Genomic DNA, 23,805 nt, shown 5'->3' on the forward strand with positions numbered 1-23,805 from the left:
GATAACGTTTTTCATATGGCATCACTGGGTGTGTATGGCCCTATTCAAACTATAACAATATGCAAGGTGAAATCCTGACTCCGTTGAAGGCAATGGTAAAATGCCATTGTCTAAAGTGGGGCCAGGGGTTTCACTCGCAGTTCCCATCTCAAGGAGACTTTGATTTAGGTAGATGGGTAAATTAGTAAAAATCTCATGGCAGGATGGGAATACAGCAGTTGGAGGAGGAGGAGGAGATGTTGCTTTGTAGGTTGTGTGACGGGTTCGGTCACGGAGACCTCCTTGGGACTGTCACCTGATGTACTGAAACTATCTCTGAGCCCATTTTCTCTGTCAGCTGGGGACTCCAGAACCCTGGCTTGTTGAACCAGACATGCTAGTCTGCTGCAACACAGACCCAGGTCTGAACCACACCCCCAAAGCTGCAGGCTTTAACTGAAAACTAATCAGCAGGTTACCTATTTCCAGCACCCAGACACCCAGCTCCCAATGGGATCCAAACCCCAAATAAATCTGTTTTACTCTGTATAAAGCTTATACAGGGTAAACTCCTAAATTGTCTGCTCTCTATAACACTGATGCACAGAGAGAGATGCACAGCTGTTTGCTCCCCTAGGTATTAATCACTTACTCTGGGCTTAATAATAAATAAAAGTGATTTTATTAAGTATAAAAAATAGGATTTAAGTGGTTTCAAGAAATAACAGACAGAACAAAGTGAGTTACCAAGCAAAATAAAACAAAACACACATGTCTAAGCCTAATACATTAAGAAACTGAATACAGGTAAATCTCACCCTCAGAGATGTTCCAATAAGTTTCTTTCACAGACTAGACTCCTTCTTAGTCTGGGCCTAATCCTTTCGCCTGGTACAGGTCTTGTTAGTTCAAGCCCAGGTGGTAACTAGGGGATTCTCATGACTGTAGCCCCGTTTGTTCTGTTCCACCCCCTTTTATAGCTTTGGCACAAGATGGGAATCCTTTCTTTCTCTGGGTTCCCACCCTTCCTTCTAAATGGAAAGGCACCAGGTTTAAGATGGCTTCCAGTATCATGTGATATGTTCACATTACCCACAGGTTTCAGAGTAGCAGCTGTGTTAGTCTGTATCCACAAAAAGAAAAGGAGGACTAGTGGCACCTTAGAGACTAACAAATTTATTTGAGCATAAGTTTTCGTGAGCTACAGCTCACTTCATTGGAAGTGAGCTGTAGCTCACGAAAGCTTATGCTCAAATAAATTTGTTAGTCTCTAAGGTGCCACAAGTCCTCCTTTTATTACCTACAGGCTGGCCCCCACGTCCTCAAGAAGGCTTGCAGGTAAATAAACCATTGACAACCAATTGTCCTAGTTAATGGGAGCCATGAAGAGTCTAAGCTACCATTAATAGCCCACACTTTGCATAATTACAATAGGACCTCAGAGTAATACTTCATATTTGTAGTTTCAGATACAAGAATGATACGTGCATACAAGTAGGATGAACACACTCAGTAGATTATAAACTTTGTAATGATACTTTATAAGAGGCGTTTTGCATAAAGCACAATTCAGTTACATTATATTCGCATTCATTAGCATATTTCCATAAAACATATGCAGTGCACCATCACAGGTTGCATAAACTGTTTTCTCACATCTTCTTTATTTTAATGGATTTGTTTTCAATAATATTTTAAACAATAGTTGGCCTTGAGCTATAAGGTTGAAATGGAGAATTAGCGATGGAAATCAAGCCAAAAAAAGTGAATTTTGTAAGTGTTTCAGGGTCCAAAGATAGCACACTGAATTCTGGTGGGAAAATATCAGCAAAATAAAATCTTGAAAATTGAGACACCAAAATCATTCATGGTAATGGGGATGTTAAAATGGTGATCAGTATTTTTTAAAAACCGAGTTTGTATAGCACTGTAATAGTGTGCCAAACAAATAACATTTCCTTTCCTCAAAAAACATACAGTACAGGCACAATTGGATACATACTGTACATGTGTATGGTCCCTATCACTAGAATGCTTCACAGAATAGTTGAGGTTTTAGACATTTTTAGAATTTTTTAAATCCAGTTTTTATTATATTCTTAGAACTAACATTTTTTTCTTTAAGCTTCAGAGTTGTGTTTTTGGGATCATATAGCAACCTTTCTTCTCCCCAGAAATCAAGAATTCCTGACCTAAACAGCTGCAAATATTTTTGGCTGGATCAAAACTGTCTTATTAATCAAAATAGCCTCTGGTATAATAAAGTTTGAAACCTGAAGACTTTTGTTCTTTCCTATCTTTCAAAGTCATCCATGAGGAGAATAGTTGCTGCAAATAATAATAATAAAAAAAAACTTGTGTGATCTTTTAAGCAGAAAGGCTTCAGTTTTTAATTGCATCATTTAGTATCTTGACACACCACATGAATGGGGAGACAGTTTCAGAAAGCAACTGAGGCAGTTAGTACATTAAAATCATCATACACTTAAACTCCAAGGGAAGCAAACTATGGCTTTTCCTTTCCTTTATTCCTGAGAAGATACCACATTCTCTTCTAAACATTCTATAAACTTCTTATTGCAACATGAAATTGGCAACCCAAACTCTTGTGTACATTATTTTTTTTTTACTGCTTTCCCCATCACTTTTGTAAATGAAATAACTGAACAAATCTCTGGATGTGCCTGTCAAATTGGGAGTCTCCTCACTTTTTCAATTGCCCCATTGTTCCCACAAATTATCTTGCAAATATTTGTTCTTGTATTTACTTGCTAAATATTAAGACAATTTAAATATATACCTAATATAATTGCAGTTCTGCGGTGGGATTAAGAAATTGGATATAGACACCATTTAGTATAAAAGTCAAGGGACCCAAGCTTGCAGAGTTTCCTATGCTCTTATTATAATTCATGAAAACTGAGAACACTCAGTGCTTTTAGGTTTGATCCAGTGTTTGTACGAGTCTTTCTCCTGCATGTACTTGCATGTTTTGTTCTGTGCCATGCAGTGAGCACTTAGTTATTTTAATCTTATGCTAATCTGATTTTACTCTTTCAGTAACCAAATAGGAATGAATTGTACCAGTCAGTTGATGCTTTTCCCTCTCTTTTGAGAGTGAAATGCTGCATTTGGGCTCAGTCTAGGAAGATATGTGCTGGTCAAGATTGGAGAGAAAATTGCTTATCATCTGTTGGGTAATTACAATGTACACCATTTGACACTGATGGTAATATTGGCTCAATTTGAGCGGAAGTTTCTTGTTGTAGAATGATTTGTTCTACTAAGTGAGGCTTTTTTTTTTTAATTGGTTGCTGTTTGTACCAAACTACAACTATTCTGTTAGCTCCTTTGGAAAGAATACATTTTAACTAAAGGTGTTTGTTGTTTTTCAGGTTTCCTTAGTGTGAAGTAAATGTGTTTATTCCAGCCTGTAAACTGTGGAAACTAACCCTTACCATGGCATCTGCAGCTCCACCAGTTACATTTAAGGAGTTTTGTCCCCTATACGATCTCCTCAATGCCATTCCTACAAAGGTCCAAAAGGGATTTCGCTCCATTGTGGTGTACCTCACAGCACTTGATACCAATGGGGACTACATTGCTGTGGGCAGTAGCATTGGAATGCTTTACCTGTACTGCAGACATTTAAACCAGATGAAAAAATACAATTTTGAGGTAAAAATTAACTTTTTGTGCCTGGCTTTGTGATCAGAAGTTTTTCAATACTTTTTTAGATGTTGGTGGCAAATTAACACTTGCAGATCTTTCCCTCAGGAAATTTATTTAATTAATTTTGTAATTTTGTTTGTCTTGTTTCAAAAGGGGAAGACTGAATCTATTACTGCCGTAAAGTTGTTGAGCTGCTTTGATGATCTTGTTGCTGTTGGTACAGCTTCAGGCCGGGTTGCAATTTTTCAACTTGTCTCTTCGTTACCTGGAAGAAACAAACAAGTAAATTTGGTTACAACTTCTTTGATGTTAAATATGATCTTCTTTGACCATATGTCTGTGTGGCTCTCACGGCAGATGTGTATGCTCGGAGTCATTTGTTTAGCAGTGTCCATCAGCCCTGCTCATGCCATCTGTACTGCCTCATGCTACCATGTGAGGAGGTAAAGGGTAGGATGGCTGAAGCTCTTCCTCAGTTCCCTCTTACCACTGGCAGCAGTGAGATGTAATCTGGACTGTGTCCAACGTCACTTGCTTTTGATTTCCAGAATTCTTCTCTGGTTGAAGAAATGTCAAGTTCATTTCTACCTTTCATTAATTTCGTCACTTGATTTTTTTTTTTAATTGGTTGTTGTCCCTCACCCCCAAAAGGGAAAAGAAGCAGTTAGGACAGATTGGGGAAGCAGAGTGAGGTGCTTCAGGCTAACTGCTAGCTGTGGTGGATTCAAAACCCATTGGGTTCAAGCCATTTCTTGCGATGAGGTAATACCCATCTCAGATGAACATAGCAGATTCCTGTTCTGTTTTGGGGAAGTAGACATCCCCAAGAAATATGCTGCCTGCTACTTCTTCTCATCCCGCACCAGAAATTCCAAGATGTAAGACTCAAACTACTCCTCTTCGAGAAACCTCAGAGGGTAGCTTCTGATCCAGGAGTAGGCCATATCTTGGAACATTCTGGCTCTTCAGTATTCTATTAACAAGGCCAAATCTTTCAATCTGTCCCCAGGTCTGTTCATGGCTATAGCTAGCCAGTACAAATGTCAGGCCATTTTATCCCAAAGACTTAAACCGTGTTACCCATTTTGAATCTTGCTGTGCAGTCGGCTGACTGATGTGATCTTCACTCCAGGAGAGCCCAAGTAGCAACCTCAGCATGCTTTTGCAACATACCAATATCCAAAAGCTGCTATGTGGTGCAACCTGCTCAGGTCTGTGTCAAGCGTTGTGCACAAGATTTGGCTGCCAGATCAGCCCCAAAGTTTAGGAGGGCTGTACTTCACTCTCTGTTTGACTAATGCAGCTGATAGTCCTCATGCCTGCCATCCTGAAGAGGATACTGCTTGCCGGATCCACACTGACACACAAACCAAGAAAAATGGTTACTTACCCTACAGTAACGGTGTGGTTCTTCAAGTTGATGTCAGTGTAGATTCCACAACTTGTCCTTCATCCCTAGTTTTGGAGTCATCAGTTAACAAAGTCTTCATTTTGCAAGGGAACTGAAAGAGGGTTGTGGCCGCTTCACTCTTTATGCCCGTGTGCAGTTGTGATCCCACCAGACATTATTAGAAAAAAGATTTTGAGCTTGTGTGCACACCTACAGTGGGATCCACAATTACATCATCATCTTGAAGAAACCGTTACTGTAGGGCAAATAACTGTTCTTTCCTAATAAATGGTTGTATAATGATTTTGCACATCTAAAACAGTGAGGATCAGGAAATCAGCGTATAATGAAATATCTTGAGTATGTTGTTAATCACGTATTAATCTTATGAAAGTATTAATTTTTTCTTCGGTAACATTCTTAAACAGAATGTGCTTGGTCAAAAACGCTTCCATGCAATTCTTGATGTATGATTCAATTGCATAAAATTGCTGATTAGGAATGAAGATAACCTTAACTTTGTCAGTTCAGAGCTAATACTTAAAGCTGAGTCACTGAATATGCCCAGGTCTGTTTTCCTCCCTCCCCATTACTCTTTCTTGTGTTCCCTTGGTGTCAATTTGCAGCTTCGGAGATTTGATGTGGCTGGAATCCACAAAAGCAGCATCACAGCTTTAGCTTGGAGTCCCAATGGAATGAAATTATTCTCTGGTGATGATAAAGGGAAAATTGTTTATTCTGCTCTGGATTTAGACCAGGTAAATATTTCTTTTAGAGATTAGAATTCTGGTTTGACTTTCTGAAAGAGCGTTACTTAAATATTTAGCAGATGGGTAAATCTTCATTTCTTCATAGTCAAGTTGTTTATATGTAAGGCAAGAGGAGCACTGTGGTTTCTTCATTACAACAAATGTAGACAGTACTCGTTTCCTCCCATTTTTACCTACTTTTGCATCTACTTCTCTCCCTCTCACCCAGTCATGGCCACCAACTTTGTCTGAAGTGGACTGGATGCAGCTTCCTTTAGAGTCCAACCAGTGCCCCTTTTTAATTCTCTGGTAAGGTTACTATTCAGCAATGCAAGGCACTTCCTTACCACAGTGATCCAGTGCTTTTCCAGAAGCACTTCATATCTGAGTAGCCCAGAGTGTACAATGAAAATGAAGCTGGGGTCCACTGGGTGGCTTTGCAGAATACTGCCACTGAATTAAATCTTCCTGAGGGACTGTATAAGTAAAGTGTTACATAAGGTTTAGCTTGACCAATTACATTGAGGATAAAGATACTAATTTGAATCTACTTGAGGGAGAAATACTCTCCCAATCTAACCTCAGTTCTTTCTAGTCTGGACAGAAACTAAAGCATTTAATGCCACTAATTGGATCAGCATCTCATTCTCTTGTGAACTCCATCAGTTGGATGGAGGAATGTGGATGGGGCAATGTGTCGTGGAGCTCCCATTGAACTCAGACAAATGTGATAGCTAGTATGCCAGTAGAATTGAACTTCATAGTATGGAGCTATCTATACGTATAATTCACACAGACCAGTGGGATGTTGGAGTTTGAAATCCATTTGAATGTATTTCAGGGGACAATTTTGTATTTCAAGGGACAATCTGTTAGTACTAGGGCTGTCAAACAATTAAAAAAAAAATCACAATTAATTGTGTGATTAAAAAGATAATGCTGCCTGCTTCTTGTTTACAATGTCACCTGAAAGTGAGAACAGGCATTCGGATGGCACTGTTGTAGTTGGCGTCGCAAGATACTTACATGCCAGATGCGCTAAAGATTCATGTGTCTCCATCTTCAAACACCATTCCAGAGGACATGCATCCATGCTGATGATGGCTTTCACTCAATAACAATCCAAAGTAGTGCGGACTGACTCATGTTCATTTTCATTATCTGAGTCAGATGCCACCAGCAGAAGGTTAATTTTCTTTTTTGGTGGTTCGGGTTCTGTAGTTTCCGTGTTGGAGTGTTGTTCTTTTAAGACATTTGAAAGCATGCTTCACACCTCATCCCTCTCAGATTTTGGAAGGCACTTCAGATTCTTAAACCTTAGGTCAAGTGCTGTAGCTATCTTTAGAAATCTCACATTGGTACCTTCTTTACATTTTGTCAAATCTGCAGTGAAAATGTTCTTAAAATGAACAACGTGCTGGGTCATCATCCAAGACTGCTATAACATAAACTATATGGCAGAATGCAGGTAAAACAGAGCAGGGGACATACAATTCTCCCCCAAGAGTTCAGTCACAAATTTAATTAATGCATTATTTTTTTCATGGGCATCATCAGCATGGAAGCATGTCCTCTGGAATGGTGACCAAAGCATGAAGGAGCATATGAAGGAGCATAGCTGGCATTGCAAGGTATTTACATGCCAGATACAAAAGTGCCATGCAAATGCCTGTTCTCGCTTTCTGATGACATTGTAAATAAGAAGAGGGCAGCATTATCTCCTGTAAATGTAAACAAACTTGTTTGTAGTGATTGGTTGAACAAGAAGTAGGACTGAATGGATTTGTAGGCTCTGAAGTTTTACGTTTTTTTTGTTTTTGAGTGAAGTTATGCAACAAAAAAAATCTACATTTGTAAGTTGCACTTTCATGACAAAGATTGCACTACAGTACTTGTATGAGGTGAATTGGAAAATACTATTTCTTTGATATATAATTTTTACTGTACAAATATTTGTAATAAAAAATGATACTCACTTTGATTTCAATTACAACACCGAATACAATATATATGATGATGTAGAAAAACATCCAAAATATTCAATAAATTTCAATTGGTATGTTTAACAGTGCGATTAATTGCAATTAATTTTTTTGAGTTAATCGCATGAGTTAACTACTATTAATCAACAGCCCTAGTTTGTACTTAAAGCAACCAGTACATTTTCTAATAAAAAAAAAATTACTACCAATTACTAATTAATTTGAAAAGGGCTTGACTTTTAATTTCATGTGTCTTTAAAGGGTATTTGCAGCTCCAGTCTGGTATTGGAACAGCCATCTTCAGTTGTACAATTGGATTATAGCCAGAAAGTGCTGCTGGTCTCTACTTTACAGAGAACACTACTTTTTTACACAGAAGAAAAATCTGTCAAGCAAGTTGGAACACAACCCAGAAAAAAGTAACTCTCAAATCTTAATGCAGGCACATCTGTTAATTGTAGCTTTTCAGAATAGACTGTAGAGACCTAGTGATCTGAGCAGTGAAATTAATACAGTATCGTTTTCTGCTCAAACTTATTAGCCACAGCAGCCATTTATATTAATACCCACCCTTAAGAGTTTTAACTATCTTTAGTCCTTCAATTATTATTTTTCAATGAAATTACTCTGACTTGTTGAAAAATACGATTGTGACTGTGTAACCCTCTGGCAACCCTGCATAGATTTTTCTTTCCATTTAAACTAAAAAGTTTAACTTTCTTTCCACCAATTTGGGAGCTGCTGTGGCTTGATACAAACATAGCGGTCACCAAAGAGGGTTCAATTTTTGTGGGTGAACTTTTAGAATTTCTGTGTAACATGAAAGTGATAGAATAGCCTCAGTTAGACCTTTCTGCTATGATTGATTCTTTAATAGTGAAAGGATACAGCAAATATTTAAAAAGGTGACTTAAGTTGAAAGTACTTTCTTTGTTTTTATAATATTAAAAAAAATCCTGTAACATGGTTTTCTGGCATGTCCTGTTGCTTAATCTTTATTGGATATGGAAGGAAAAAAGACAGTCTGGGAACTGAAAGATGTTGTCAGTAATTGTATCTGTTTACACAGCCTGAGGATATTTGAGTGTTGAAGGAATGTTTATAATACACCTATGTTAGGAATATGCCCGTGTTTGTATCCCGTGACTATCTTGGTCATAGGGGCATCATTTTCATGACATTTTAATGTTCAGTTTTTGTCCTGGTGGTTTCCATCCACTTTCAGGGACCCTCATTGTACAGATGGGTGAATTGAGGCATAGAGTGGATAAGTGACATGCCCAAAGTCACACAGGAAGTCCCTGGGAGAGCGGGGAATTGAACCTGGGTCTCTCGCATCCTATGCAATCTGGGCTATAGTAATTCTAATACAGCTATTGTGACTAGATTATTTCTGTAAGTGAGGGGACTCATTCCACTGCTTGTAATGCCATTGGCTTGTGGGGAAACAGAATACAAGATTTGAGTTCTGCCGACTGGTTGCAGAGGCTGGAAGTCACCCATCGTCATTCCCTAGTGATTCTACAGTCAACTGAAGGTTCAGCATATCCTGGCTCTTAGGGGAGCAGTGTGTAAACTTTCCCCCTGGAGGAAGGGTCACTGCAATAAGGGATCTCTTTTGTGGGAAGGGTTGAGGAAGGAGGGCATCATCACAATTGTGAGATGGTGGGAGGACACTCTTCTCTCAACTCTAGGGAAAGTGTGGGTTGGAGAAGACAGAAAGAGAACAGTTCAGTGTTTTGAAGCTATATCTTGTTTAATACATGTTAACACAAGCTCATGTGTTGCAGACTATGGATTCCCATAATACCTTGTTGATGGAAGCAAAGGAAAATACTGTTTTGTTCAATTTGTGATTGTAAACTCAGTGACTAAATACCTTCGTTTCTCCTTTTTTCAGTTTTTTTTAAATTATTTACAAGTTTCTTACAGATCTTTGTTTACATCTTAGCACTGGCAAATTTGGAGCATGTTTTATACCTGGACTGTGTAAGCAAAGTGACCTGACACTGTTTGCCTCAAGGCCTGGGCTCCGCCTCTGGAAGTCTGATGTCCATGGAACTGTGCAGGCCACGTTTATTTTAAAAGATGTATTTGCTGGAGGAATAAAGCCCTTTGAACTGTATCCTCGGTTGGAGTCATCTGACAAAGGAAGTTACAGCTTCCCAGAGAAACACCTTGGGCTCATTTCTTGCCTTTCCCAGGAAGGATGGGTGCTGAGCTGGAACGAATATAGTATCTATTTATTTGACACTATGAACCAGGTAAGTGTATCTAATGGATGAATATTTCGTTCCTTAACAGTTTGACGACGTATCAGTATTAACTCTTGTCTGTATCTGCATATTTGTCTGCATTTGTTATGTTGTGGTGACCTAAGAAAAGGTGTTACACTTTTTTTAATAAAAGGTTTTACAATTGATTTCGTTAACTTTGTCATAAAGATAAAAGATATCTAATATCTACAATGATTTATACTATCTAAGGTTTACAGTCCAAAGTACAGAAATTAATTGCCTAAGGTGAATTCCACACACCGAGGAAAATGTACATGTCTAAAATTCTAGTTGTTTATGCTTAAACTTTTTTTCTTTAAATATAAAGGGAGTTGTCAATGTATAATAATGTATTATCAGATGGTTTGTCCTCTCCCTTCCATTACCCTCATCACCCCTTTGCAAAACTTACCCCCCCCCCCAAGTATTGCACTTACATTCTTTAAAGAGAAAGCTATAAGCGGTGTCTCCAATTTAAAAGGTGTATATGAGAGAGAAGACACATGTTTAGTAGTGTCATTATTATTGGGCTATCTCTCTATTTTGGTACAAATTAGATTGGCGATTTGTGGTCAGGAGAGCTCTTCTCCCTCCCCAAAGCACTCTCATTGAAGTTCAGTGATTTGATTGAAACCTCTTTGGACAGGAAATAATGAATGAGTGGATGGTTCGAGTGTCAAAATCCACAGTAGTATAAAATTATGATAATGTCTGGTAGCTGTATGCTTCATTTGCATTTTTTTAAATACTCCTTGTGTTTGGGGTCTCCATACATCTCAGTATGAACTCTTCTTTGCTGGTGCTCAGCACTATTGAAAATCAAGCCACTTATTTAAGTGCTTAAATATGGACATAGAAGCCTGTCTTTTAATCATCCATTTTTGAAAATATTGTACTCTGTATCGCAATTCCACTTTACATGCTATTCATTCACTTAGCATCATATGGAGGCCATCTGTTCTTCTTTTGTTCCATGATCCTTTTTTTTCTTTCTTTCTGGAGTGCTGGCTCCTCTTTTTCTGTTTGTATACCTATAGACTTACCTAAAATCCAATAAACCTTTAATAATAAGAAAAAAGCATTCTAAAAACCCTGTCTGATCCTCCCAGCATATCAGTAGTATAAATAAGGCCCTACAAATTTCATGGCCATGAAAATTGCGTCACGGACTGTGAGGTAAGCCCATCCCTGTGAAATCCGATGTCCCCTTGTTCCTAGGAGCATCTCGGCAAAGTGGGCTCCTAGCTGCGGCTGGGCTGGGGAAGGACGGGACTTGTCTATTCCCTGCACAGCAGCTCTGGGGGGCAGGAGTGGGAGGGAACCAGACCCACCTTTGGGTGCCTCCCCCTGCTGCAGGACGCTCTGGGATTAGGCAGCAGCCCCAGAGGTTCCTACAGCTGGTGGAGGCTTGTGGAGTTGGATCCGATCTTCCCTGTGCTGCTGGGAGCACCCCAGCAGGGGGCTCCTAGCTGCTATTCCTGGCAGGGCTGGGGCAGGACAGGACTTGCTCTCACCTAAGAGCAGCCCTGCAGGGAATCTCTCCTCACCTCCTGTTTCCCGCTTGCTTCCTGTCCCCCTCCCTTTGCAGCTGCTTGGGGAGGGGACATTGTACAGGAAACTGCCCCCTGCTTCCAGGTGCAATTTTTAGCTTATTTCAATAAAAATAAAAAGAAAGGTGAGGCACTTGACTGAATTTTTTGATTGACACTTTACAGCAGCGAATCACATGCAGAGCTCAACTCACTGATTGATAGATATGGACACTGAGGAGGTTTTGTAGTGTAGTGATATCAATTGACTGCCTACCAGAAGACTTGTGGAATTACTGTAAAATGAGTGTCCAAAATAAATCAAAAACCTCAAAAATGATTACTGCAGTGGATCGTGTGAAAGAATTTGGAAGCCAAATTCTACATGCTGATGGTGACACGCTATTTTGTACAAGCTGCAGTGTTTCATTGGATCACACACATCGGACAATGGTTCAGTGCCACTTAAACTCAGAAACCTATCAAAGCAGAAAGAGGGCTGCAAGTAGTGCATTGCTGGTAAACAAAAAGTTAAAATAACAAAATACAGTTTGTTTGTTTTTTAAGAAAGAGCTCTGAGATCCATCATTTAGCTAGAATGGAACTTGTGGATGCATTTACAAGTGCTGATACACCATTTGAAAAATTTGATCACCCAAAGCTGCATGAGTTCATTCAGCGGAATGTACAAAATGCCGATTGCTTATCAAGTGTGAATAAGCTACGACAGAACTACCTTCCAAAGGTTTTTGCTACACATTTTGAGGTGTCAGTCTCAAATTATTCATTTGAGTCTTTTGCAATTATTTCAGATGAATGCTCTGAGTAAGACAACTATGTTCAGTTTGATTTTATTTCTGACAAGGCTGAAGATGTACAGACAGGAACAGATGTATTAACCGTGCTCACCGACTGCATTTATCTGGATGCTAACTACACTACAGTTTCTCAAGCAATAATTAAAACTTTGACAAAGTTCACAGTATATTTTGAAACTCTGTTTTCATTAGTGACAATACAACTTACATGATGAAATTTTTCAAATCGGTTCTCCAAGGTCTAATGCCAAATGCTGTCTATATTACATGTATTGCATGTATAACTTCTCTTGTCAGTGAGCTGTAGAGATGTGAATTTGGTAAATTTGATAAACTGGTCATCTACATTAAAAAGATCTTTAAACACTGCCCTAGCTGCAAACTTCGATACAGGCAGTACGTTGCAAACACAACTGAACTTGGAGAACAAAAAATTGCAGTTCCCCCAGAGCCAGTAATTTCTCATTGGAATTCCTAATTTCGGGCTGTACAATACCATGCAGCTCACCTGAAGTACTACTCTGAGTTCATCTCAGAAGAACTGACACTGAAAATGCAGGTTTTAACAGAACTGTCAACCCTTCTAACAATGCTCAGCTGAATGAGGAAGTTCAGTTTGCCAAAAATGCCACAGGACTCATGGACTTCACCACTTGGTTTGAATCTTGAGACATGTCACAATCCACCAAGCATACAATAAAGTGTTGGATGTACTGTTCTGGGCTGAAGCACAGTCAAATGAAAATCACTCTGACAATGCTGAGTTAAATGCCAGTACTCGGCAAGTGTTTTCTTGCATGGCAAAGAAGCTCAGACAATACTGCTATGGGGAAGAGTCATCCGATGTAGCAAAAATGGCACAGAAGTTTCAGCAACCTGCAGCAGGGTTCCTAAAAGCAGTGCATATCTTTGACCCTGCACAAATGCATCTGTTGATGGTGGTTTAACCTCGCTTAATGCAATTCCTGGCTTTGATAAGAATTGGAGATGCCTGCTTACAAAAATATTAAGAAAAAAGACTGTAGTTTGCCTGTGCTACAGTTTTGGAACTCAGTTGGAGGCAGAATCCCCTATCTTGCCAGACAGCGCCGAGCTAGCCTTGCAATTCCAACCAACTCCGTGGATGCAGAGAGAGCAGTGTCTAAACATGGACAGGTGTGTTCAGCACAGAGACGGAATGAAGAAAGACACAGTTGCTGGATGCTCCATGCTGACATTGGATTAATAACATTTGAAACCAGAACTTTTTTTTTCACTTGTTTTTGTTAACTTAAGGCAGTGGTTTACTTAAGTAAACCTCAAGTTTGAGGCTACCAATTGAGATCACTATCCTACAAAACTGTCTGATGCACATATCTACCAATCAGGGAGTTCAGACCTGAGTGTTTGCTTCTGTAAAGTGTCAATCAATAAATTCTGTCAAGTTCACATGTTTTTTCTTTATTTTATTGAAATACGCTAATAATTGCATCTGGGAGAGGGGGCGCACCCTGTACAGTGGCCCCTCCCCTTGCAGCTGCAGAGCAATGGGGGCAAGAAGTGAGGGGGGGGATGGTGCGGAGCTCTCCGCAGCTGGGAGAGGTACTTAAGAACAGCCATGCAGAGGAAGAGCAAGTCTTGTCCCTCCCAAGCCAGCCAGGACTAGCAGCTAGGAGCCCCATGGCTGGGGCGCTCCCAGCAGCATGGGGGAGATCAGACCCACCTCCATCTCTGGGAACCGCCTGTGGCTGCAGGAAGCTCTGCAGTTGCTGCCTTCAAAGTTCAGCTCTGAAAGCAGCACAGAAATGAGGGTGACAATCCCATGACCCCCCCCCTTCCGCTTTTGGGTTGGAACCCTCACGGTTACAGCACCATGAAATTTCAGATTTAAACATTTGAAAACATGAAATTTACCAATACTCAAATGCTATGGCTGTGAAATTGACCATAATGGACCATGAATTTGGTAAGGCCCCAAGTATAAGTAGTCATTTTTTAATTAAAGCTCTTCACATGTTGGTTTTTGTTTTGTTTTAAACAGGCTATGATAGGTGGCTTGGAAGGATCTGGTGATATTGTGTCTGTGTCATGTACCAACAATGAGATTTTTCTCTTAAAGGGAGATAGAGACATAATAAGAATTTCAAGTAGACCTGAAGGACTTGTATCAATAGGTTTGTATAGATTTGTCAACTTTAATTTGTACCTTTTTAAAGAAAGTAGTGCATGGAAAGTGTTCTTGTACTGTTCTTTTAAAGAAACTTCCTCCAGCAACTTTTGTAGAATTGTCTCCCTGTTTCTTAAGATTATAAAAGGCCTAGATTCTCAACTGAGCCAAGTGTCTGCTTTTTGTAGCTGAAAAAGGTAACCATTAGAGAAAAGGTTAGAGCTCTTTGCTTCTGAGGGTGGCTCTGCGTTGGCCATGACTTGGGAATTGCTCTAACCTACTCTATCTGGCAGCAGTCCCCAAGAAATTACATATGAGGTTGTGATTGCTGGAGTGGAGCACACTCTAGCTGTGCATCATCCCTTCCCTTGGTAATGTTTCATTGACAGTCTTATCTAATTTCTTGTAGATGTGTTGGATAATGACAGTTATACTCCTTGTGCTCACAAAAGTGGCCATAAGTATGGGAAGCAATCATAAGCACTGGATGAAATTGTGTCAGACTAAGGTCTTACAGAGTTGAAATGAACTTGTTCATCTTAGTGGTGCTCTTTCTGTAGTGGAAGAAGGCAGTATGAAAAATAATGGATAAAAATAAAACAGAAGGAAATATGCACTTGAACAATTTTAAAATATCAAATGTGTCCACAGATGGAAACAAAGATTCAGATATGCTCTCATGCAGTGCAGATATCACTTTAGAATGAGAAATAGACATCTCTCAGGCATTACTTATAGTTATATCATTTGGGCTACTTAATGCCATTTGTGTGTGTGGTTTTGAATCTTTGTTCCAGTACCAGCAAAATATTACTAAAAAGGATATACAAGTGTCTCTACAAATTCTAGAGACTTATTCTCTCTCATTTATCTTAATGCATAGATGTGCAAGAATAGCTTTATTGAAACAGCGCTTCACCCACAGGCCTCTTGTGATTTTTTTTTAAATGTTCTGGATACAGTAGTAATGTAAAAAAAATCATGAAAATTAAATTCTTAAAATGCTCTTGGATGCAAGACTAGAGATCCAGACAAATATGCAACCTCTAATTCTGTGTGCTATTGGGAAAGAAGTCCTCTTGGAACATGTTTTCTTTGATTTTGATCACAATGGTTTAACTGGGGGATTAAATTTAGGGCCATGATCTTGAAAGATGCTAAATGCCTCAGGGGAGACAATGGGAGTTGAGGGTGTAGGAGTCTCTTAGCACTCCACACAGTTGGGCCCTGAAACCAAAGGACTATATCTCTCTTTCAATATATAGGCATAACTTCGGATAACATTAATGGAAGCTTTGTGGAGACTTTGGGGCATGAATTGAGCTATTGCTAAAATAACGTCATTTCAATATAGATCAGATATATAAGATTACTGCACAAAATTGATGTGAAATGTTGTTGGTTTAGACAGAATACCTTCTGGGGATTAAAACCTTACTTTTCTTAGGATGCTCTCCAAGAGCTATACTTCTAATTACTTAACAACTTAGTGTTTGTTTTTTTGTTTTCTCAGTTTCAGATGCAAATTCAAAATTGCTGAGTCCATTACCAGATTTGAGTCCCAAATTGCAGAGTCCACTATCTGTTGTTGTATCTGTATTGCCTGGCCCTTCAGTGGAAACACACCAAAAAATAAAAATGGTTCCTTCCCCCAAAATTATTGGCGATAAAAATGACACTTACTCTTCAGTGAAAGATGATCTGGAAATAACGCTGGTATCAGAGAAAAGTCTTGATAGAGTGGGGGACTTAAGCAGTGAAACAAGAAAAAGAGGCTGTTCAGTAGCTAGTGAATCAAGAAGCAGGAGCAGTTCAGTAAATTCTGTGGACAGTGGCTCTAGTCTCCTGACAAGTGGAGACCAACTGTTGTCTGAAGTGCATAGAGAGATTCAACCTTCTTCACAACGGTTCAGCATAATCAGCTGTGAAGACTTTGACCAGGAACTCATTGTAAAGCCCATCAAAGTGAAAAAGAAGAAAAAGAAGAGACAAGGTAAAAAAAACACATGCTCTAACTCTGCCGCTTCTTAGAATTATTGTCACCTTTTGGTATCTGTTTCACTAAAAACATAAGTTTTTGTCTGGTTTTAAAGACCAGTGTTACGTTTATGATATGTCTTTCAGTCATCATTACTTGTCACCTAATGGTAATTGATCTGTAGTCTTGCCCTTTCACTTGAGGATCAAAGCCCATTAAGAAAGTAATAAACTTGTATCTTTACAAGAGGGTGTCATTTTTCTCACTGCAGACCTACTTTCTTTTTATTATTTCTATTCTAATTTTAAGTTTGTTTCTACATTTATTTGTAACATTATGCAAAGCAGAAAAAAAATCTTGAGTATAAAAAAGGGTTGATGCTAATGGCTTCAATTCTGTTTTATTGTTTAATCTCTTCTTTGTTACACTTAAAATATTTGACTGTTTTTATATTCTTATTATTAGCACCCATCAGCAACGCTGCTTTGCCAGATAAAAAGCATTTCTTTATGTACCATGGATTAGATTTGTGTCAATTCTTATTCCTAGTAATGAACTGGTATTACAATTTTGAATTCTTGCCTTTTAAGATTACACTGACAATTCAAATAAAACCTTAATCAAGCTGTTTATATGTGAGTACAATACTCCTGCATTCTCACTGTGTCAGTTTGTGCCACCCAACAGAGAAGTGATATAATTCTTAGTGTCAAAATTTGGACCAACTCCAGCTTCTAAGAATATAAGTTTCCTGTTTGCTCATTAACAGTAGAAATATTTGCATTCTTTTATTTTCATAGAACTTGGATAAATTTTGTTAATAAGAATATTTCTTTTTTTTTTCTTTTTTCTCTGAGATCAGAAAATGTGACCAGGAAAAACCACAGTTCTCTGGAAAGTACACCAAATTATGAGCGTCAGTTTTCTGGTGATAGTGTACATTCCCTAAATGCAGATTCATTGTCCATGACTTCTAGTCTAATGAGCTATAATATAGATCACTTGAGCACAGGTTCTCCAGATCAGGAAAGTGAGTTCAGTGTGGAGTCGCATGCTGTCTTGCAGGAAGATAATGGCTCGGAATCATTCAGTGTGCTTCAGTCTCCATGCATTAGTACAGCAACAGATTCAGAAGAAAATGGAGGTACAATTGAATTACTAAAACTTCCTAACCATGACAGTGGAATGAATACACCAGCTGTTACAGCTACTCTGATATCCAACCCTCTCTTAATCCTCACTGAAGGCGTAGGGGGTAGCGATGATATAGAATGTAATCCAAGCCTGCTTTCTGAAAATACCGAATGCCATTATAAATTGTTACCCCAAGAGGAACAACAGAATTTTCCTGTGCTACGTAAAGTAGATGAAACTTTAGCTAGAATAAGTCTGAAGGATACTGAAAATGCTTTTGAAGAAACTAAGATCACAGACGAAGTGTCTTTAGGTTTTAATACATGTGGTGCTGAAAAATCACTGACACAGAGAATTGATGACATTCACAGGGGAGAGCAGTGGCCACATTGTTTATTAAATACTACCTCAGAAAACCCTACAGATCCCAAGCCTGACATCTCTAGGCAAGATGTGTGTTCACAAGAGACTGCGGTTTCTGGTTGGGACTTGGAGGATGCAATCAAAGCTAAGTGTAGTGCTGCTGCTGAATGGATAACCAACACACACAATACCAGGACTGAGAAATCCGCATCCAGTGATGAAGAGGATATTTATGGGCATGGACTACCGTATTCGTCTTCAGAGACTAGTGTGACAGAAATTGGGGGAAGTTTTACTTCCCAGGATATGACCAGAACAAGCCTAGATGAAATAATGCTCTTAAAATCAGATCAGGTATGTGTTTTATTTGTAGTTAAAATAGGTAAGGTGTCAGTATTCTAGAAGAAGCAACCACAAACATTTTTCTTCAGGTCTTTATGGAAGTGTTTTCTTCTCATTGATCCAGCAAGTAAAATTCAAATAAGGAGACTAAGCATATCCAATACACAATGCAAATTATTATTGCAGACTTCAAAACAATATACGGCGGGCTATGTTTTCAGTGCATTAACGGGCATTCCTCCCATAGCACCTATTCAAAATCCTCACTGAATTGGAGAGAGTCCAGCGAAGGGCAACAAAAATGATTAGGGGTCTAGAACACATGACTTATGAGGAGAGGCTGAGGGAGCTGGGATTGTTTAGCCTGCAGAAGAGAAGAATGAGGGGGGATTTGATAGCTGCTTTCAACTACCTGAAAGGGGGTTCCAAAGAGGATGGCTCTAGACTGTTCTCAATGGTAGCAGATGACAGAACGAGGAGTAATGGTCTCAAGTTGCAGTGGGGGAGGTTTAGATTGGATATTAGGAAAAACTTTTTCACTAAGAGGGTGGTGAAACACTGGAATGCGTTACCTAGGGAGGTGGTAGAATCTCCTTCCTTAGAGGTTTTTAAGGTCAGGCTTGACAAAGCCCTGGCTGGGATGATTTAACTGGGAATTGGTCCTGCTTCGAGCAGGGGGTTGGACTAGATGACCTTCAGGGGTCCCTTCCAACCCTGATATTCTATGATTCTATGAAAAGGAGTTGTTTGTCCTAAGTCAGTAAAAATGCTGCTGTTAACCCAACAGAATGCAGTACAATACCAAAAAGTGCTCTAAGGTAGCATGATCATTTGAGTTTCTCGGGGCCCAATCCTGCAAGATGTTGGATACTTTCATCTCTCATTGATTTCAGTGGGAATGGAAGATGCTGAGCATCTCACAGGTTTGGGGTCTTAATGCATTTCTGTTTAATCTTTGCCTGTTTAAATTGTAAGATGACAGAGCAGGGACTAGTGTGTCTTTTTCGTGTTTTGTACAGCAGTGAGCACATTAATGCTGAAAGAGATCTTGTCAGTTACAACTGGGTTTTCATATTATTTAAAATGTTGAGTTTTTTCCTTCCTCTGTTCCCCCCTCTACCCCCTTCACTGTTGCTGTGTGGAAGAGAGCCACAGAAATAGCAAATTTGAACTAATGGACTGTACAGTGGAAAGAGTGAAACTTACTACGAAGGCCCTGATCCTGAACTGCTGATGGGAGTTTTAACCCTGACTTTATTTGTAGCAGGGTGAGGCTCAAAGTGCTATTAAATACACAATGTAAGCAAACTGAAAAAAAATTATAAGTCTTGTCTCCTTCAGCTACAGTAACCTTTTGGTGTAACTTGTATCAACAGGTAAAATACTTTCAGATGAAGGATAATTTTTGACTTGATGTCCCAAATAATACTCTGCAAACTAAATAAAAATGTAGCTGTGTTCATTTCCCTTAAGTGATACACTCTGTAAATAGTGAAAGAAGGCTGTGAATTTCAGAATCTGGAGGGGTAAACCTCATCTTCTGCAATGTTTTGAAATGCACTTCAGTATTTTAGTTGATGTACAGGCTGTGGAGCTAGTTATTATACAGGACTCAAGCTTGGTAATATAGGCTGTAAAATCCATAATATTCCATTAACAAGCTTTGAGTTTTATTTATTTATTTTGTATAGCAGAGGGACCCAAGGGTGTCAAAGCAGGCAATTTATCCTCTCTCCTCACTCACAAGCATGTATTCTAAAAGGGCCATTTTCCCCTGTGTTAAATGATCATTAAAACATTAGTGAGGATTGGAAAGCTTTTGCATATTCCATTTTGGTGTTGCTGTTTACATAAGTAATTTATTTGCTTCTATCAGTTAACAGGGTGATATTGATGGATTTTGGACTGCCCTAGGGAAGAGGATGATAGTGTGGGGTTTTGTTTAATTTATTTTTTGGTGAGACTCAAGATCCCAGCTGTCATGAGTTATTCCTAAATACAGGTAGCAACATGTAGCACTAAGTACTCGATCAACTGGCTGGTGATAAGATTGTTTTATCAAAGGCATTTATTCTTTCGGTGTAATTTAATGTTTACATTCTGATTCTTAAAAAATACTTCTGCTGTTTTTATGTTTGTATGATGTGTGTAAGACTGTTTCTTGTATAATTGAAGATACCTGACATTGTTCTGACTCTCCAGTTTTTAGTTTGCAGAAAGCTGGATGGGATATTCTGGCCCTGGCTATGGGATACTCAGCCTGGTTGTCTCAGAAAAATATATTTGGTGCCTGGACTACAAAGGTAGTCTCTTCTGTAGTGCTTTACCTAGTGCAGGTCTGCGGTGGCAAAAGTTTGAAGATGCTGTCCAGCAGGTGGCAGTCTCGCCTTCAGGTTGGTTAAACTGCATTTCACTTTTTTGTTAACCTTTAAAATTAAAATGTATAAATTTGTGCAAATAAAGCTATTTTTTGTATAACTACATGTGGCGTGTATTCCCTCTCATCTCAGTACTTTGTGTGTCCGTGTTTATAGTAGTCAGTGAGGATTGCTCTGCTGTCTGTAATCTGACTTGTTTTACGAAATACACCTGGACTGAGTTCCCTAATTCACTTGCACAAACAGCCTTTTAACAACTTTTAAAAGACAATCTTGGCTCATGTGACTGCATTCCTGGAATATTAAAGTACTGTTTTCTAGCATAAATGGCTGTTCTCAAAATAGCAGAATATGAGTTTGTTTGTTGAGCAGTTTTAATTCTATCGCTGATGCATTATTGAACCTTTTTATTTAAGATTATTTCACAATTTAACTATATAATATGAGGTTATTTTCTGAACAAAACATCATGTTTTATTAGAAAAATGCCTACTCCTAAAGACGACTTTCTAATTAAAATGTAGCTTTGATATAAAGTGAACTTTCCACCCCCCACTTCTCTCTCCATCCTGTCTCCAACCCTCCCCCAGCGTACACATTCTTACATATTTACTGACTTTTAAAAAAATTTTTTTTTGGTTGGCTGGGAATGAAAGGCAGGGGCGTGGTTAACAGGTTTTGGATGTGGACTTGTACCCTGTTCACCTTTCCAGATGGCTCCAGTGTTGGCATGATTGTAAGCAGGTTTCTCAAGCATTTTCTCATTCTAGTCTCCTACTATAGCATGATTTCTCTTCCTGTCTCTTGCCACTTAAAGCGGCTGATGACCTTACTGCCCTGTCTAAAGGATAGGAAGAGGTACTTCTTCAGTTTCTTGTTAAATTGTCACATATGGTCAGTGACTGAACCCTGATGGGGATATGATAGCATTTATAAGAATATGTAAACAGACCAGAGGAGAAAACAGAATCAAATAATGCATTTCTGGGTATTGTACTTTTCTGTTCTGTGCAAAGGCTATTAATGTATCCGTATGCTGCACTGATTGCCATTTGAACTCATGAGCATGACATACTTAGATTTTGAATTCAATTACACTGCTCTGTTACCTTTTTATGATAGGACTGTTTACAAAGCAAAGTTTGGGCCAGATTTTGAAAACTAGCCCCTGAAATTGCATCTGTAAATTCTGTCTGCTTGCAGCCCTGACCTCTGCTCTGTGGAATGTCACACCTGTTCAAGTATTTGACTGTCACTCACCAGTGGCTGACCTACAGAGATTATAAACTTTAACCTTACTACTGCTAATGAGCTAATAGAGAATATATATGTTACCGAAATTTGCCTTGTGCTGCATATGAATTTTTTTTAACCTGACAACTGTGATTTGTCACAGGATTAGTTATGGTATGACTCTGTGTGTGTGTGTGTGAGTGTGTGTGTGTGTGTGTGTACATCTGTAGAAGTAGCAGGTGTGTTTCAGAAGCTAGCATTGGGCCATCTGTAAATTTGGCCTTTTAATATTTTTCATTTGGCACTGGATAATGTTTGTTTGATATTTTGAAAATAACCATGACTAGAGAATGAATGAGTTAAAAACATTTTTCAGTAAGATCTGGTCTATGGCAATATATATATGGTTCAGCAACTCTCTGTAAAGCTGGTAACTGTCTCCCTTTAAAACATTTTTAAAATGTAATGTTATGTAAGATTAATAAAGATGTGCTAAATCTTGCATTTTCCTGTTAACTTGGCTGGCATTAATCTTTTCTGTTAATCATTTTGTTGTGTGTACAGTAGACCAGCTGTCTATAAAGTTACAATCAATATTTGGTATCACCCACCATTCATTTTTATACAGGAGCTCTTCTCTGGAAGATTGAACAGAAAACTAACAAAGCATTTGCCTGTGGAAAAGTAACCATAAAAGGAAAGCGCCACTGGTATGAGGCTTTACCTCAGACAGTATTCGTAGCTTTAAGTGATGACACTGCCTGGATTATCAGAACTAATGGAGATCTGTATCTGCAAACAGGTATTTAAACTGTTGCCTTACAGTTTTTGTAAATGAAAATCAGAAGTGTGTAAATCTGTCAAATCATCATGATTTGGTTTAAACCATGCTCCAAATCCAGAATAAAACTGTTACTTATTCATGGCAGAGAAATCCTTTATCTTGGGAATCAATTATGAGATGTTATAATACAAGCCAGAGAAAGATTGTTTGTGATACCATAGCAACTAGCCCAAATCGTGGGCCAACACCCCATTGTGCTAGGTGCTGTACAAATACAGAACAAAAAAAACCAGTCCCTGCCCTCAGTATTTTATAATCTGAATATAAGGTGAGATAATAGATGGAGACAGACAGACAGGACAACAAAGCAACAATGTGACACTGTGTTGGTCAGTATGATAGGCTGGGGTCTAGCACCTTAACCATTGCCAGGCTTTTTGTAGACATCAAAGTAAAGGCGGGTTTTAAGCACGGTTGTGAATGTAAGTAGTGAGGTGGTTTTACAAATGTTTTGCGGGGAGCTTCTCCTAAGCATGTGAGAGAGCAAGGAAGAAAGCATGCAGATGTTTGAAAATTTAATGAGTGGGTGGTGGTGTTTGGCATGATGGGCTGATCGGAGGTGGGAGATGACCTCTCAGTAGTAAATGAGAGAGAATAGGGAGGATGTGGATAGGCTGTCCAGGTCTTTGAAATTAAAGACAAGGCGTTTGTTTGATTTGATAGAGAAAGGGGAACCGGTAGAGGGATGCAAAGAGAAGGGTGAAATGGTCAAAATGATGGCCTAGGAAAATGATCTTTGCAGCAGCATTCTGAATGGATATGAGTGGGGTAAGACTGCATTGTCAAGCTCAGAGATAAGGATATTGTAATCAAGTAATCAAGATGTGATGATGAGACCCTGGGCAAGAGTTCTAGTTGTGTGGATGGAAAGGAAGGGCCCTATACAGAGAGACTAGCAAGATTTAGACACCGCCTGAATTTGAGGACCTAGAGGGAGGTTCAAGATGAAGGTGACCTACAGGTTATGGGCTTGTCCACAGAGATTGAGAGGG

General features: G+C 39.0%; 1 protein-coding gene across 3 annotated transcripts in view; it reads left to right on the plus strand.

The window, feature by feature from the left end:
• TECPR2 (tectonin beta-propeller repeat containing 2) overlaps positions 1–23,805 on the plus strand; it is a 67,368-nt gene that overhangs the window by 5,315 nt on the left and 38,248 nt on the right. For all 3 annotated transcript variants that reach the window (XR_013346434.1, XM_077819392.1, XM_077819393.1), the window contains exons 2-11: positions 3,375–3,657; positions 3,805–3,933; positions 5,668–5,799; positions 8,034–8,191; positions 9,724–10,036; positions 14,416–14,548; positions 16,055–16,534; positions 17,382–18,370; positions 20,568–20,751; positions 22,598–22,771. Coding sequence is in view for 2 of the 3 variants with exons in the window: in XM_077819392.1 (XP_077675518.1) it covers positions 3,439–3,657; positions 3,805–3,933; positions 5,668–5,799; positions 8,034–8,191; positions 9,724–10,036; positions 14,416–14,548; positions 16,055–16,534; positions 17,382–18,370; positions 20,568–20,751; positions 22,598–22,771 (2,911 nt within the window). In the remaining variant the exon portion in view is untranslated. The remainder of the gene's footprint in view (positions 1–3,374; positions 3,658–3,804; positions 3,934–5,667; positions 5,800–8,033; positions 8,192–9,723; positions 10,037–14,415; positions 14,549–16,054; positions 16,535–17,381; positions 18,371–20,567; positions 20,752–22,597; positions 22,772–23,805) is intronic.

The sequence above is a fragment of the Eretmochelys imbricata genome, chromosome 6 (assembly GCF_965152235.1).
Source record: "Eretmochelys imbricata isolate rEreImb1 chromosome 6, rEreImb1.hap1, whole genome shotgun sequence".
Taxonomy (NCBI): Eukaryota; Metazoa; Chordata; order Testudines; family Cheloniidae; genus Eretmochelys; species Eretmochelys imbricata.